The sequence below is a fragment of the Moschus berezovskii genome, chromosome 2 (assembly GCF_049115385.1).
Source record: "Moschus berezovskii isolate FMDL1 chromosome 2, NW_MosBer_1.0, whole genome shotgun sequence".
In the NCBI taxonomy this organism is placed as follows: domain Eukaryota; kingdom Metazoa; phylum Chordata; class Mammalia; order Artiodactyla; family Moschidae; genus Moschus; species Moschus berezovskii.
In genome coordinates, this window is record NC_142461.1 from 16,677,953 (window position 1) to 16,696,183 (window position 18,231).

General features: G+C 42.4%; 1 protein-coding gene across 3 annotated transcripts in view; it reads left to right on the forward strand.

The window, feature by feature from the left end:
• PDE6D (phosphodiesterase 6D) overlaps window positions 1-18,231 on the forward strand; it is a 61,900-nt gene that overhangs the window by 37,896 nt on the left and 5,773 nt on the right. The window contains 4 exon segments of one of the 3 annotated variants that reach the window (NM_001447637.1): window positions 13,710-13,798; window positions 14,366-14,491; window positions 15,198-15,303; window positions 17,206-17,792. In NM_001447637.1, the coding sequence (NP_001434566.1) occupies window positions 13,710-13,798; window positions 14,366-14,491; window positions 15,198-15,303; window positions 17,206-17,287 (403 nt within the window). In that variant the 3' untranslated portion in view covers window positions 17,288-17,792. 3 annotated transcript variants of the gene reach the window in all.

Genomic DNA, 18,231 nt, shown 5'->3' on the forward strand with positions numbered 1-18,231 from the left:
AGTTATTAATAAAAAAAGGAGTTATTAATAAAAGTTAGGTTTCATTTCAAATGGAAAAACTAAGAGAGCCATCCCTGCCTTTAATTTTTTTTTCAGGTTAAAGTACTCAAACCCCTAAATACAATTTCTGCTCTCTATCTATATAATATTTAGGATATATGTATTTACAAGTATAAAGTAGGTTTAGGTCTCACCTATACTCTTAAATGGGCTTCCCAGGTAGCACGGTGGTAAAGAATCCACCTGCCAATGCAGGAGACCCAAGAGATCTCTGGGTCGATCCCTGGGTCAGGAAAATCCCCTGGAGTAGAAAATGGCCACCCGCTCCAGTATTCTTGCCTGGAAAATTCCATAGTTATAGTCCTTAGGGTCACAAAGAGACACAACTAAGCAACTAAGCACACATACGTACGTTTAAACAGATGAAGGTGGGAAAAGAAATGCTGATTAATATATGAGCAACAAAAAGGATAGCAAGAGATTTTCTAGGAATTATAAGGTTTTGAGTGAATAAACCAAAGTCAAACATTAATTCATATAACTGAACTTGTAATTTTTCCCTTGTTGAAGATTATACAGCATTTAAGATAATGTGCTTTTATTAGAGAATGTGAAATAGCTCAGAAGTTGCTTCCTTTTTTTTTCTTTTTCCAATCCTGAATAATTATGATATAATAATGTCATACTTTTGTATCAAGTTTGTGTGTGTGCTCAGTCTTGTCCAACTCTTTGCAACCCCAATGGGCTGTGGCCCACCAGGCTCCTCTGTCCATGCAATTTTCCAGGCAAGAATACTGGAGCAGGTTATCATTTCCTACTCCAGGGGTTCTTCTCAAGAACCTACATCTCTTGTGAGATTGAACCTACATCTCTTGTGTCTCCTGCATTGGCCCACGGATTCTTTATCATGGTGCCTCCTGGGAAGCCCTGTATCAAGTTTATCAGTTTATAAACCATTTTTATAGGTATTTCATATAATCCTGCAGTAACTTTAAAGCTTAAAGTATTATCAGTAGTTGACAAACTAAAACTTGGGCAGGATAAATGACTTAATCTAAGATCACACAACTACTATATGGTAGATATTGGACTCTCATCCAGGTGTTCTGCTCCAAACCAATTTTGTTTTCCTCTGTCTCAGCTTTTCCTTGTTACTGTATACTAATATACCCTGTGGTGTCTGTCTTCCCCTCTACAATCCAAATGAATCCCTGAGACTTACAGGTGAACATCTTAAATATTAAAATATTTATTTTATTATTTATTTGGCTGAACCAAGTCTTAGTTGAGGCATGCAAACTCTTAGCTGCAGCATGTGGGATCTAGTTCCAAGGATGGAACACAGGCCTTCTTCATTGAGACAGCTGTGTCTTACCCAGTGGACCACCAAGGAAGTCCCATCTTAAATATTTTTAAACAAATCACTTAGTGTTGAAATATTTTCATGTAGATAGATAATTTAGGTATCAGAGCACAGTTATTTGATAATAAAACCAACTGAACTGATATAAATAAATAATTTGATTTAAAAATAAATAGGAAAGAAGACAAATCTCCATTGCAGAGTTCCAGATAATTCATCGAGTTATTCTTCCCACTGGGACGTGGAGTATAACTCCCCACCCCTTAATTCACGCTGCGTACAGTGACTTCCTTCTAAGAGTACAATATGGAAAGAAGGGGAAATGACTGCGTACAATGGAGAAAGCTGACAAGTACTACCTCAGCCAGGCAATTGAGGTCATTGAACATCAACAGTGATAAGTCATGTTGACATTATGTTCCCTTGACATGATATGATGAAAATGGTCTTCCTCCTCAAAACCCACGACTCCAGTCTAATCATAAGAAAAAACATCAGACAAACCCGAGTTGATGGACATCCAGGAAATACCTGACCAGTGCTCCTCAACACTGTCAAGGTCACCAAAAACAAGGAAAGTCTGAGAAATTCTCACAGCCAAGAAGAGCTTCAGGGGACTTCCCTGGTGGTCCAGTGGTTAAGACTTGGTGTTCCCAGTGCAGGGGACACCAGTTCAATCCCTAGATGGGGAACTAAGATCCTGCATGCTACATAGTGGCACAACCAAAATAAATAAAAATAATTATTTAAAAAAAAAGAACTTCAGGAGACATGACAACTAAATGTAACGTGGATTCCTGAATGGGATCCTGGGACAGAAAAAGGACATTACATTAAAACTAAGGAAATCTGAACAAACTATGAAGTGAAGTAAAAGTCTCTCAGTCGTGTCTGACTCTGCAACCCCATCAGAATACTGGAGTGGGTAGTCTTCCCCTTCTCCAGTGAATCTTCCCAACCCAGGGATCTAACCCAGGACTTTAATTAATGATAATGTATCAATGGTGGTTCATAAGTTGCAACAAACATAAGATGTTTATAAAAGGGAAACTGCTGTTGGGTATATGAGAACTCTGCTATCTTACAGCTTTTCTGTAAATCTAAAACTATTCTAAAATTTAAAGTTTATTTTTTAAAAAAAGGGCTAGAATAGAATAACCAATTCCCTTCTTGGTGAATTGCTATGAATTGAAATCTTATGTATCTTCCATCCTTAGATTGATATCAGGGTTGCAGTTAATATCATTAGAGAATTATCTCAGTATCATTGCAGATTATCCAGCTGGAGTATGAATTATCTTTAAGGAAGTGAGTACATTTTTTGGTTTTAAGTAAAGAAAACCCACAAAATTATCAGAATAATGCCTAAATATATGGTGACCCTGAGTATAAGGCAATTTCTTATCTTTCCAATGAAAAAATATTTTAAAAAGGGATGTGGATGAAATATTTTTACATACATATTTAAGATCATAATTTTAATAAAATGATATGAATTTAGAACTATTATTTCCCTCCACCTGTCACTTTTTTTTAGTTCTACCAGTTTATTGCTACCAACTCATCTCCTTCCACCCTGATGCACGCATGATCAGTCATTTAACCCCATGGACTGCAGCCCACCAGGTTCCTCTGTCCACAGACTTTTCCAGGCAAGAATATTGGAGTGGGTCACCTGTCACTTTTTATGAAACAACATTGCCTAGATTTTTTCACATGTGACTTGGATGTCAGTCTTCGGCACACAGTAGGTTGTCAGTAAGCATTTATTGAATAAATCATAGTTTAAAATCAGATATATGGGGAGCCCTGCATCAGTCTGGGAGGATCCATTGAAGGTTTTTAACCAAGAGATCAACACACAAAGGTGGAGGGGTATTTAGCCTTTTTCTTCAGGGGAAATGAAGATACCACAAATCCTCTGCTTCTGGGAAGCCAGCTGTGGCCAGGTGTTGGCCTTGGGGCAAGAAGAAATGCTGACCCTGGAGTCAGGCAGATCTTATTTTAGAAACTGCTGGAAACTGAGTGGTCCCAGGTGTCTTTGAGGAGGTGGCACTGAAGCCAGGACCTGAGGGTGTGAAGAATCAGGACAAAAGCTGCCAGAAGAGACTATATAAGAGACATAGAAGGAGCCCACACTGAGCAGAACATAGCTATTGGGGGACCCTGGAAACCATACAAAGGACTTTTTTTTTTTTAAGTGCAAAGGAAAAAATGGGGATTGATATCTGATTTACAGTTCTATAAAATCACTTCCATCTGTGAGATTGGGTTCGAGGAGGAGGCAAGAATGGAAACAGAACTTCCCTGGTGGTCCAGTGGTTAAGAATCTGCCTACCAGTGCAGGGGACACAGGTTCGATCCCTGGTCTGGGAAGATTCCACATGTTCTGGGGCAACTAAGCCCATGTGCCACAGCTGCTGAAGCCCTTGCACCTAGAGCCTGTGCTGTGCAAAAGAGAAACCACTGCAGTGAAAAGCTCAGGCACCACAATGAAGAGCAGTCCCCATTCACCGCAAGTAAAGAAAGCCCGCACAAAGCAATGAAGACTGTGTGGCAAAAATAAATAAATTTTAAAAAAGGAGACTGGAAGCAAGGAGGCCAGGTTGGAAATGATAAGCAGTAATAGTGATAATAATAACAACTAACACATGGCTAACTAAATGCCCAGGCATTTTTTAAGCACTTGTATGAACCAACTCTGGAGAAGGCAATGGCAACCCACTCCAGTGTTCTTGCCTGGAGAATCCCAGGGACAGGGGAGCCTGGTGGGCTTCCGTCTGTGGGGTCACACAGAGTCGGACACGACTGAAGTGACTTAGCAGCAGCAGCAGCAGCATGAACCAACTCACTTAAGTGTTCAGTTCAGTTCAGTTGTACCTCCCAGTAAGTACCTCTTTCATTCTTGAAAATACCACAGTTGTTTGTTTTTTAATATAGTTGCTGGATGATATTAGATAAGTTGCAGATGTACAATATATTGTGATTCACAATTTTTAAAGGTTATACTCCATTTATGAAAGTGTTAGTTGCTGACTCGTGTCCAGCTTTTTGCAACCAACCCCATGGATGGTAGCCCACCAGGCTCCTCTGTCCGTGGGATTCTCCAGGCAAGAATACTGGAGTGGTAATGGCAACCCACTCCAGTACTCTTGCCTGGAAAATCCCACGGACAGAGGAGCCTGGTAGGCTGCGGTCCATGGGGTCGCTAGAGTCGGACACAACTGAGCAACTTCACTTTCACTTTTCACTTTCATGTATTGGAGAAGGAAATGGCAACCCACTCCAGTCCCCTTGCCTGGAGAATCCCAGGGACAGGGGAGCCTGGTGGGCTGCCGTCTATGGGGTCGCACAGAGTCGGACACAACTGACGCAACTTAGCAGCAGCAGCCTTCCCTTCTCCAGGGGACCTTCCTGACCCAGATCTCCTGCATTGCAGGCAGATTCTTTACCATCTGAGCCACCAGGGAAGCTATACTCCATTTATAGTTACTATAAAAGATGGCTGTATTCCCCATGTTGTTCAATATATCCTTGTAGCTTATTTTATAGCTAATAGTTTGTACTTCCTCTTCACGTACTCCTATATTGCCCCTCAACATACCCTTTCCCCACTGGTAACCACAGTTTGGAGAATAAATTCCAGAAAACTATGAATCAGCCAATTAACACTGTCAGAGGGGCTTAATGGTTGGGTTGCTGTTTCCTTCTCCACCCATCAATTTCAAACCATTCTGTGAAAGCCATTAACCAAAGTGCTCTATAGTGCAATATTAAAGTAGAAAAAACTAAAATCTGATCTCTCAACTTGCCAAACCTCTTCCTTTCTGTTCCCTCCTGTCCTCACCCTGACTCTTGGTTCTGAGTTTATACGGGCATTTCTGTCTTTTTCTCAGTGGCTTTTTTTGTCTTTAACTCTCTCCCTCGAGTCCCTTTTCCTGTTCTTGTGTGCTCTGTGTTTCTTTCCTCTCCCCTCTTTGCCTTCCTCACTCCCTCTCTACTTCCTTGCCTTGCCTTAATGTCCCTCATTTTTCCCTCCCTTAACTGGCCAGTGAGATACTGGCATGTCCAGTGAATCTGTTCTGTTCAGCATATTAATGTTGTTAATATAATGTATATTATATATACAGTATAATAATGAATGTTCATCTTCAGTTCAGTTCAGTTCAGTCGCTCAGTCGTGTCCGACTCTTTGCGACCCCATGAATCACAGCACGCCAGGCCTCCCTGTCCATCACCAACTCCCGGAGTTCACTCAAACTCATGTCCATCGAGTTGGTGATGCCATCCAGCCATCTCACTCTCTGTTGTCCCCTTCTCCTCCTGCCCCCAATCTTTCCCAGCATCAGAGTCTTTTCCAGTGAGTCAACTCTTCGCATGAGGTGGCCAAAGTATTGGAGTTTCAACTTTAGCATCAGTCCCTCCAATGAACACCCAGGATTGATCTCCTTTAGAATGGACTGGTTGGATCTCCTTGCAGTCCAAGGGACTCTCAAGAGTCTTCTCCAGCACCACAGTTCAAAAGCATCAATTCTTCGGCGATCAGCTTTCTTCACAGTCCAACTCTCACATCCATACATGACGATGGGAAAAACCATAGCCTTGACTAGACGGACCTTGGTTGGCAAAGTAATGTCTCTGCTTTTTAATATGCTATCTAGGTTGGTCATAACTTTCCTTCCAAGGAGTAAGCGTCTTTTAATTTCATGGCTGCAGTCAGCATCCGCAGTGATTTTGGAGCCCCAAAAAGTAAAGTCTGACACTGTTTCCACTGTTTCCCCATCTATTTCCCATGAAGTGATGGACCAGATGCCATGATCTTAGTTTTCTGAATGTTGAGCTTCAAGCCAACTTTTTCACTCTCCTCTTTCACTTTCATCAAGAGGCTTTTGAGTTCCTCTTCACTTTCTGCCATAAGGGTGGTGTCATCTGCATATCTGAGGTTATTGATATTTCTCCCAGCAATCTTGATTCCAGCTTGTGCTTCTTCCAGCCCAGCGTTCCTCATGATGTACAGTAATTAATCAAAAATTAATGTTTACTATTTCCATTTAAAGCTAATTAAGACCCACAAGACTCAATGTACTCTTCCAAAATGTGTCTATAGATGATTGTTACGAAGTATTTTAAGTCTTTGTATCAGTTCCTGAACTGACATCTCTAGGAGAAATTTACCTAGTACCCCATTCATCTCCAGTAATGTTGCCTGGAGAATCCCATGGACAGAGGAGCCTGGCCAGCTACAGTCCACAGGATCACAGGAGTTCGGACACGACTTAGCAACTAAACCACCAGCACAACCACTCATCTAACTGGTTTCTTCCAACCCCCACACCCTCCCTTCCCACTCCACTACCATCTCTGCACCTCCACTCCCTTCTGTACCTCAGGACTGTCCCAGCTCCTACACTGGACTGCATCTAATTCATACCAGACCACATCTGTTCTTTAAAACATTAGAGGACTTATGCAACTGTCCATGTTGAACCAAATGTCTCATTCTTCCATAATGTTTATCTTAGTTTATTTCCTCTGTTAACTTTCGTAAAGCTTGATACTTTACAAACTATTGCTTTTGTTCTGAAGCTTCTTTCTAAGATGCCTTATTTTTACATATGTGAGTGCGTCTCCTTTTGGGTGCCTGGTTCCAAATACATAGGTACCGGGGACAATCGCTCTTCCCCAGCAGAGGCTTCCCTTAGTAAAGGAGTGTTCCTCTGTGCTCATCTCGTATATAAATCACCAGGGAGCTTTTAAATGAGAAAAGACCTGGCTGACCCAGAAGGTGGTATTTATAAATAGTCCTCCAGTTCCCCCCCCTTTAAAGCTTGTCCACCTAATCCTCTTCTCTCAAGATAGGAAGTGACTTGAACTTTGAGCCTTAAAACTCAGGTTCTTTTTTCTTTTAAAAATCTGGTTGGCAAAAAGCTGTTAAAAAAATGTTTTCAGCCAGATGATGATCAATCATAAGAGCTTGTCTTTCATTTCCAGCATTTTTAGGCAGATATGCTTCTTCTTCTGTGGACCAGCTTTTCTCATTGTTTTAAGACACTTTCCTCTTTCCTCAATCATTTTTATTTTTTTTTTACTGATAGGGTATCATGGATTTGTATTTTTATGATTTAGAAAGCTATTCCCAAATGACTGCACAGGAAATGTGGGTTTGATCCCTGGGTCGGGACAACCCCCTGGGGGAGGAAATGGCAACCCACTCCAGTATTCTTGCCTGGGGAATCCCATGGACAGAGGAGCCTGGTGGACTACAGTCCATGGGGTCGCAAAGAGACATGACTTAGTGTCCAGCTAATAACAACAACAAAATAAATGACTACATCTCTATCATGAGCTAAGAGCCTTTCTTTCACCCCTAAAATCACAGAACTTGGAGGGTCTCTAAGTACCCTTCACCCCAGTATCTTTGAATGGAGCTCTGTTTGTATTTCTCTGATTTTGTGTTGTATGTGTGGGTGTGTGTATATGTATGTGCTCAATCACTTAGTCATGTCAGACTCTCTGCGACCCCGTGGACTGTGGCCCACCAGGCTCCTCTGTCCATGGGATTCCCCAGGCAAGAGTACTAGAGTGGGTTGCCATTTCCTCCTCCAGAGGATCTTCCCGACCCTGGGATCAAACCCATGTCTCCTGCATTGGCAAGTGGATTCTTTACCTCTCTGCTACCTGGGAAGCTTTTTGTGTTATTTATTGAGGCTAAAATGTCACAGGTTTACGATTATGAAATGAACATATGATATAGACACTAGTAAATAATATTCCAGATTAGGGTACATACAGGAAATGCCTAATTGTTGAAGTGGCCGAAGATCCTTTTTTTTTTTTTACTATATTTTCCCCAAAGATAATTAAGTCCTTAATCTGATTATTTATAAAAAGAAGAGATGCTTATATTAAGGAATTAAGCTATATGTTTTTAACAGCCTCTCTCCCTTATAAAATGGAGGAAACAAATTCACTATCCACTAACTATCAGACAGAATAATTTAAGGCTATTTTCTTTTTATCCCCTAACAGATTGAAGAGTAGTCCTCCTCCCAGGCTTTTGTTTGCTGACCTGGGTCAGGGACAGTAATGCTTTTTCTAGAAGCTACTAGGTCTGATCCACCTGTTGCTTTGTGAGGAGAACTCCTTCCCCAAGGCTTTTCTTACAGTAGTTTTGCTAGAATGTCCTACTTGCATTGTGAGCCTGGAAATTTAGAAGTAATTTTAGTTCTCTTATTTAAGAAAGGCTGGTGTCCATTGTGGCTATATTAGTACATAAGAGACTATCTGCTGGAAAAGAATGAAAAGCGTGTACACTGCAGGTTGAATGAGTACTTCTGAAAACCTTGGGCTTAAATGTCTAAGGCAGTTCTGTTTAGATCTGAGTTCAGCATGGACTTGGTAGAGGGGTAGTGCCTGTTTTATTTCTCCAGTTGGGGAAGCTTTCTCTTAATACATGGAGACTCTGGAATGGGTAAGTGTATGTATGTTGTTGTTGTTCAGTCACAAATTTGTGTCCTTTTCTTTGCGACTCCCATGGACGCCAGGCTTCCCTGTCCTTCACTATCTCCCATAGTTTGCTCAAACTCATGTCCATTGAGTCAGTGATGCCATCCAACCATCTCATCCTTTGTCACCCCCTTCTCCTCCTGCCCTCATCCTTTACCAGCATCAGGGTCTTTTCCAGTGAGTCGGCTCTGTTTCAGCATCAGTCCTTCCAGTGAATATTCAGGGTTGATTTCCTTTAGGATTGACTGGTTTGATCTCCTTGCTCTCAAGAGTCTTCTCCAGTACCACAATTTGAAAGCATCATTTCTTCGATGCTCAGCCTTCTTTATGGTCCAACTCTTACATGTGTACATGAGTACTGGAAAAATCATAGCTTTGACTGTATGGACCTTTGTTGGCAAAGTGATGTCTCTGCTTTTTAATACGCTGTCTAGGTTTGTCATAGCTTTCCTTCCAAGGAGCAAACATCTTTTATTTCTGTGGCTGCAGTCACCATCCACAGTGATTTTGGAGCCCAAGAAAAGAAAATCTGTCACCGTTTACACTTTTTAAGATATGGCCTAAGCAAGTGTGGATACTTTTAACTTGCTTTTAGATTCAGTTGCTAAAATAAAAAAGTGGAATGTAGAAATATGAAAGAGGTGAGAAAACCACGTAGGTGCAACAGAGCAACTGTATCAAGAGATATAATGAGCTTGCAGGAGAACTCGTTAGGATGTCGCACACTGAGAGGAGAGTAGCACAACCAAGACAACTTCGGAGCTATGGTGGGTTCATGTCCGAGACAGTGCCCAAGCAGGTCAAGGGCACAGGATGTTGAGGTACCAGTCACATTTGGGGAAACTACTGGATAACCCTTGGTTCTCTTTTTTGACCTTTTTTATATAGCAGCAAAACTTAGAGCCTCTCCAGAGGCATAAATGTAGAACCATTCCATACATAATGATGCTCATCAACTGTGTTGTTCAGAGTTCTGCACTGCAAGCTACCCAACCCATGGAAAAGACTCTCAGAGGCTCTCTGCTGCTTCAGAACTGACTGGCAGAGGGACAAGGGACACACTGCAGGAAGAGTCAGGTTGTGCCAACCTGCTGCCCTACCCTGAGGAACTGCTGGCTTGTCCTCAAATCTTTGTGTGACGACAGCTTCAGGGCCCCGGGTGTCCCAGCCTAGGTCATGTGCTTGCCCACAGCTGCACCGTGACCAGGAGAGAAGAAGCTGAATCTTCTAGTTGCTATAGTGCAGAGCACTCACTGCCTCCCACAGGGAAAAGGAGGCTGCGGGGTGCTAGTTGGGAAGAAGGTTTCGTTGCTAGACAGCCGGGGGGAAAAAAAAGACAAACTACTATCAACTGTATTTGTCTAGAGTTCAGTCTCTTTACAAATATTAACCTTCTTTCTCAGGCTCAGCCATGCATGGAGAATATTAATTTTCTTTTCCTTGAATGCTTTGTTCACTGTTTTTAAAAACAAAAACAAACAAAAAACTTGGGACTATCTTTTTTAAATTTAGTCTTTATTTTTATCCGAGTTGTATGTATACTTCACAGAGTCATAGTTCTTCCTGGTTTCTAAAGACGAAGAGCATTTCATTGCTCACACTGTGATTTTCTACTCCCCAGAGAAAACTATTTTCACTTCTTTCTAACTGATTTATTTGGTGTTTATCTTGATATTTCCAAATAGTGCACTGTGGTTATATCTTAATGTTTCCCTTTTAAGCATTATTTATCGACTTTCCACAATGAAAATGAGTTTTGTTCTGTCTCAATACTTTACTCTTAATCACACATACATTCTCTTCTCCTTTTCCCATCCTCCCAGGATAATTGTGTTGAATCTATGGTCTGTGTTTTTATCATCACTTTGTCAGCACTGTGATGAAGCTGTGTAGTATGCTGTGACTACTCCTTTCTCCAGTACCACATTTAATTTTTCCCTGATGTTAATAATTGGTTTTTTTTTAATTTGCTTAAGTTTTCTATACTTCTCACTAATTTGACCCCCAGACCTCCCCTAATTGAATCAACCCTCTTTCCATATAAACACATCAGATATTCTATGAATTTCATCTTTTTGTTTTTGTTGTTTTTAATTTCATCTTCTTAAATGTCTCCATGAGTGTTATGGCTTGCTCTTGTCTGGACCCTGGACCAGTAGCCCTCCAGGCCTGCTAAGGAGCTCTTGTCTTGGGGTCTCCTTCACCATCATTCTGAGGACCCCTTTGCTGTTTCTTGTTTTAGATCCCTTGCTTCCTGGATTCCATGTTACCCTCTTCCTTGGTCTTCCCTGTCATTTTGAAGGAGCATGTTACTATTAGTTTCTTAAGAAAGTAAAGGTTTATTAGTTTTAGGAATCATTTCTTTAAGAATTTTAAAGGCACTGCTCCATTTTTTTCTGACCTCCAGAGTCCCTGTTGAAAAGTCTTATGCATTCTGATTTTGACCTTTTGGGTAACAACTCATTTTCCTTTTGGAAGCTTGTCTTTAACCTTGATGTTCTGCAAGTTCACAGTGATGCGATTCAGGCCCTTGCTGGACCTTTTCAATATGGGACATTTTCTTGAATTCATTTTTTTGATGACTTCCTCTCCTTGTTTTTATCTCTTCTCTCTCAAAGTTACATTAGCTAGACGTTGGGCCTCCTGTACTGGCGTCCAGTTTTTGTATCTTTACTCTCGTTATCTATCCTTTTGTCTTTTTTTCTTTCTAAAAGTATCTCTCAACTTTGTCTTTCATCCCAGGGGACTGGGGCAGTCCCAGGGGCAGGGTCCCAGTTCTCACAGCTTATTGTCCCTGACCTGACAATAGGAGGGAACAACAGAGATCATTTTGATCTTGGAAGCTAACTTCTTTGAAATGCAGCCTTCAGTTAAGCTCTTCATGTGTTCAGCTCAATGGCCAACTTCCATCTCTGTCCATGTTGTACTCCTTCACGTTGACTCAAGGAGGCGCCACCTGAGACAGTCATCTGTAAAGGCTGGAGATGTGAGGTCACTTTTTCTGTGTCTCTGTCTTGGGAATGGGCTGTTTACTATTAAAGTGATGTTTGTGAAGCCATTGCCTTGAGGCCCAGAATAACCAGGCATGTAAAATTAGACCAGGGATGAGGTGCTTAAGGTTCAGGTTCGGGATGTTTCAGAATGAGGCACCTGTGAACATTCCATCATTTTATGTGTTCCAAATGTATTTTTATAATCATATGTGTGACATGTATGTACATATATGCATGTATCTCTTAGGAAGTAAGGAACTGGAAATGAGGATATTATAACCTCAAAATGGTGGTAAAGAACCCACCTGCCAATGCAGGAGATGCGCTTTTGATCCCTAGGTTGGGAGGAGGGCAGGGGGAACCCACTCCAGTATTCTTGCCTGGAGAAGTCCATGGACAAAGGAGCCTGGCAGGCTAAGATCCATAGGGTGGCAAAGAGCTGAATGTGACTAAAGTGACTTAGCATGCACGCAGGCTAAAAATTAGGTAAGAGACATTCACCTACTTGCAATGAATTGTAATAGAAAAGTGGTCTTCCCACATCATTGGGAAACTTGTTTTCTGCTCAGGCCCTCAGAATCATAGATTGTTGGGGTGAGGACTAAGTGAGTCCCCATTGGGTTTTTCTACATAGCAAACAGACAGTATGGCAAGCTTGACACCTCTCCCCTTTTGCTGCCTAGGCTAGGCTTGTCCTGAGCACATCCCACAGCAGTTTGATATCATCCCCGTGATCTTTGAGTGTCCTGTGCCCAGCTTGAGGAGGCCAAGGTCTACTCAGCAGCTCTTCCTTCTCCTAGGTTAATGGACTTGATAAATCCCTTGTCCCTGCCTCCCCACTTGTCATGCAGGAAACAACAGCTAGGAAATTTTTAAGTGTAAAGACTGTGCTGAGCCCATGTGACCCCCTTAGGCTCCCTGCTGGTCTCTGCCTGCCAGCCTCCCAGATTGATATCTCAGCTTTGACTTTAATGGTGTCTAGCCTTGGGGAGCAGCCTAACCCAGACATAGCCCATTGGCTTCCTTTGCAGCAGGTACTTAACTCAGACAGAGCCAAGGGGACCCCCTTTTGCCTGTGGCTATGATATCTGTCACGGGCCTGGCTCCAGCAAGGAGAACAGCCAGATTTCAATCTCAGACCCTGGCTTTCCTGAGATTGAGACCTGGGGCTTACCATTTGGAATACAAAGTGAAGGGTTTTTTGTTCCATTTTTTAAAAATATAAACTTGATAATTTTATTGCCAATTTAAAAATAAATGACTTTATATTGATTGTGAGGGGGGAAGAAAACTACTTGAGGGAACTCCCTGGCAGTGGTTAGGACTCTACGCTTTCACTGCTGGGCCCAAGTTCAATCCCTAGTCAGGGAACTAAAATCCCAGAAGTTAAGTGGCACAGCCAAAAAAAAAAAAGCATTGCTTGAGAGGTCTGGATTTGTGAGTAATGCTTATGGACAGTGATTTTCACTGTAGGGCGATCTCCATGAGTCATGTCCTGGGATTTCTCTCATACCTGTTTCTTCAGGTCTTTTTATCTCAGCTAGTCAGTTTCTGTTGCAAAATTTTTAATTTTGCACTGTTCATTTTCTACCTCTTTCTTGCAATTGCTAGACGTGTACCATCTGTGAGCTCTCATGTTACAGATAAAAATATCTCTGCTGGGTCTCTGCATCTTCCTTTAGATGTCTTCTGCACTCTCTTCCACATTTGTATTTGCTTTCTTGGCACTTAGCTGTCAGACCAAGTTGCTGAGAAGTAAACAGGAGTCAATAGGAGCAAATCTGAGACACCTGGAGGATGAAGTAGGCGGCTTTAGGGTCTTCTTTTTCCTTAATATACTTGATCAGAAATTGGATGAACCTTCGGGATGCTGAGACAGGAAAGATAGTCTGGCAAGGAACAGAAGACCTGTCAGTCCCTGGCGTGGAGCACGAAGGTACTTTCCACCCTTTTCTGCACAGGGCTGATGATGCAGAGCAGAGCCGGGGCGTCAGGGAGCTGAGTTGACACAGCATCACCAGTGGACAGGCCTCTACAGGCACAGCACGTCCATCCACATGATGCTGAGATTTCTAGTGCCTTTCTTACGTTTCTTTCTCCTACTTCCCAAAACCAACTCTGTGCTGAAATTTTAGCAGTAGAGCATACCCAAAGATATAAAGTGAGATCTTGACTTTTTTTCTGAAAATTTGTGTTTTTATCTCCCTGACATAAAAGAAAAACCAAGGGGTTAAAACCAACAGGACAGACTAGAAAGAAGGCTCCCCTTCAGCCTCCTTCCTGATAAGAGGAGCTGGGTAAGGCCTTTTGGTGCACTAAATCTGGTGTTCCTTGAAGATCTTTCAGTCAGATGCATTGGACAAGTTTTGGACCTCTGCCTTTAATCAAAAAGTATAATTCTGTTACCGAGGCATTCTCTGAGATTTAGCATAGATAAGATACGCTCTAAATCATCTCTAAGACGCTCCCAGAAATGGTTTCAGTATTTCTTTTTCTTTACCAGCCCGTGTTCCCAAGAAAATCCTCAAATGCAAGGCAGTGTCTCGAGAACTGAACTTCTCTTCAGCAGAGCAAATGGAAAAATTCCGCCTGGAACAAAAAGTCTACTTCAAAGGGCAATGTCTGGAAGGTATTCTGCTGCCTACATGCCTCGTATCTGGGCTTAGGGTGACAGGGGCAGAAGTCAAGACTCAGGGAACTAAAGCTCTGCTTTGATAACATCCATTTTGCAACTCAGCTTGGATAGAGTTCCTACACCCTGGCAGATCGGGAGCTTGGGCAAAAAGCAGAAACAAAGCTGGCAACTGTGAGGGGCTCTGAGCCCAATGAGAGGATTACTGGCCCTGGGAGGGCCTGGGGGTGGTGCCGGCTTTGTCACTGACGTGGTCACGAGGAAGCTGCTGGTTAGGCCCTGGCACAGTGCTCTCCTTACTGTCACATACAGATCCCACTGGCAAGAGCACCCTACAGTGAGTTTTCTTCACCATTGAGTTTAAGAGTGCACTCTGTGTCTTAGATCTGAAGTGACAAGTGAAAAGGCCTGTTCTGTGCCTCTGTGTATAATTTACATCCGGCCCACTTACAAGAAAATGCTGCTGGTAGTAGTCCTTTAGATCTCAGAGCATGGGGGGCAGGCCTCTGGTGTGGTTCAGGGCACAGCCTGAAGGGGGCTTCCATGTCCTTTCTTGTGGCCTCTGGCCTGGGAGGTTTCTGATGGCTTCATTGGTGGTTCCTGGGGTAGGAAGAGGCTTGCTTAAAAGGATGGGGACACGGAGCCAGGACGCCTGAGACTCTGCCCAGGGCACCAGCTCACCCACTTTTCCTTCTTCCTTCAGAATGGTTCTTCGAGTTTGGCTTTGTGATTCCTAACTCAACAAACACCTGGCAGTCCCTGATAGAGGCCGCACCCGAGTCCCAGATGATGCCAGCCAGCGTGCTGACGTGAGTGAGTGGGCTGCAGGGACAGTGGAGGTATCTTGAAGCAGCAAGTCCAGGCACATGGGATGCGTGGTTCTGTTCAGCAGGCAGGCAACCTAGGTTGAGAACAGGGGTAAGAGTATCCAGGGTATCTGAGGTCACAGCTTACTGACTTCAGTCACGTGAAAAAGACAGTATGATAGAGTGGAAAGAATTAAAAACTTCAGATTAGACCTTTAGACTAAATTCCTGATTAACTCTGACTAGCTGTGTAACCTTGGGCTATGTACTTTACTTCTCTGGACCTTACTCTTCTCTCTAAACGGAGAATTAATCATCCTGTCTCACAGAGGTAGAGTGAGGATAAAATGAGATCAAATGGGAGAAAACTAGCTCATAACATAAATTAAATCTATGCTAATTTGCTCCCTTTCCTGACTGTCAAACTTCTGATAGTCTGTACTTCGTTTGACCCTCAGCAGAATCTGGCAAACTCCTAATTCTGTTTTAGAGGATAATGTTTGATTGTAGTTTTTCAGAGACTCACTTACCATTTTTATAAATTTGCTTCCTGCTCAAAGAATAATTAGTTCGTCCTTTGTCCCCCAAATCAGTCAGTCACTGCCCACCTACCATTTTCTCTTGGGAAAAGATTTTAGTCTTTTAAAGGTTTTAGCAGTACTGCCTGGTAGCAAATCATATACACAGATAGATAATTGTGTGATATTGGATCACCTCTTTAAACAGGTCCTTTGTGAAAACCATATTGAATTTGTAAATAGAGGTTTTTTTATGTCTTGGATAGATTTTTATTTACATAATAGTATAAAATATAAAATACTACAACTTTATATAATAGTATAAATTATAAAATAATATAAATTTATATTTAATCAGTCAGTCAGATCTTGAGTTCCTTATTTACCCATTTTTTATAATTACCAGCAAAAATATATGGTAGATTTTAACTACCCTGGGAAAGTACAATGTCATAGGTAGAGGGGCATTTTTTGGATTTTGTCAACCCTTACTTCTTGGCCAGGCCTGATTTCTTTCAGGTACTAACACCAGCAAGTCTATGATAATATATTCAGGTTATTTAAGTTCTGTCTTACATTTTAGAACCCCAAAATAGCACCACTCTTGCTTTTAACTCAGTTCAAGAGGAGTTTGATTTGGAAACACTGACATACCCACCAAGAAGAATCAAATTGCACACTGTGTACAATACAGGTGTATCGTTTGGGGTTATTGAGCGGTAAGCCACAGAAACTGACTCTGGCTTACAGGACAGAGTTGAAAGGGTAGGGCTGAGACCTGAGCAGCCAGAGGATGTAGGTGGCAGGAATCATGGATGGATTCCTCAAGGAGCAGCCATGGGAAGGATATTGCTCAGGGGAGAGATTCCGATTGGCTCAAATTATATCCTTTGCCTGCCCCTTTGCCAGGTGAGGGAGGGGCCACTTGACTGACCATGGACTGGAGATAGGGTGGTTCCCCCAAGAGAAGAAGAATACTGTTACCCAAAGTGAGGAGAAAGATACAGGACAGGCCAACCCACAGCTTCCACCAGAGTGAGTCTTATAGGAAATGATACCACCCCTGCGGTCTCAGGTTTTCATGTGAATCAGAAAGTCGTATTTATAGGCACCTCTGCGTGCAGAGCACTCAGAGGGCTTTGGGTGTACTGTGGGTTAAGACATGCTCCCTCTTCTAGTTTCTGAACTTGAAGAAGATGAACCTCATCATGTAAGTTAAAGGTCATGTGAGATGTCTAACCCCATGTGATCTTAATATCTCCAAGCCAAGGTTATATATAGGTGAGTGCATGTCCACGGGCCCAGTAGACCCAGATTGAAGCTACTTTGTGAAAACGAAATCTGTTGCTAACACGCTCACTCTTCTGCCCTCTCTTCTGACTTACAGTGGAAATGTTATCATAGAGACAAAGTTTTTTGACGACGATCTTCTCGTAAGCACATCCAGAGTGAGGCTTTTCTACGTTTGAGAGAAGAATGTGTGTGCATTTCAAGAATTCATTTTTTTAGGGGGATGGAGGAAACTGTTTACTTTTTTCCTCTACACCTTTGATTTTTGGCACTTTCACCCCTGATTCCTTCTACGGCAAAACCCACCTGCGGCCACCAGGGGACCAGCTCTGTGTAGGTAACCAGATGGCTTTTTTGTCTCGAGCCACCATCTTCCGTTGACCAGAGCATAAACTCCCAGTCCCAGACCAGGGCAGAGGGCACACCTCGACTCCTTCCTGGAGTAGACCGGGGACAGACACACACCACGATCTGTTCCCGTCACCCTCCCTGCCTCCTCCTTGGGCCCTGCAGGCAACACATCTTCTTTTGGCCCCTGGTTTTGGAAAACTTCATGTTCCTGACCCACGTTTTTTTTCCTACCGTTTCTATTTCATACATTCTCATACATTTAACTTGTAAAATAGACTGATATTATTACATAATTAATTAAAACATGTTAATTAAAATATTCCTACGTCTTTAGCATGACACTGCTTTCATTTCTCCTTTTTTTGGAATGTGAGCCTGGCTCCATGATGGGAAGAAAGACATTTATCAGACTGTAGGATCACAGCTCTGTTTTGCTCCAGAGAGGACTGATAGATCTTGCGGTTCCTGAGTGCTTCAGTCACTGCTTTCCAAGAATGTGCAACACACTTGAGCAAGACCCATGACATTGACGTTTGTCTTTCAGATGTGGTATTTAGTGACTCTCTTCTGCAACATACATGTGCCCTCCATTTGTCTATTGTTTTTAACTTTTCCTCTTCTTTTATAATGTGCATTTGTTCAAGAGGTTTCCAGAGAGGTTGGAAGTTCTAAGTTGGTCGAGTAAGGGCTCTTACCTTCCTAAACGAGACACTAGAAGTTACAAAATGAAGAAAAGGTCTCCCTAAACTCACCTGGAGAACAATGATGGAGA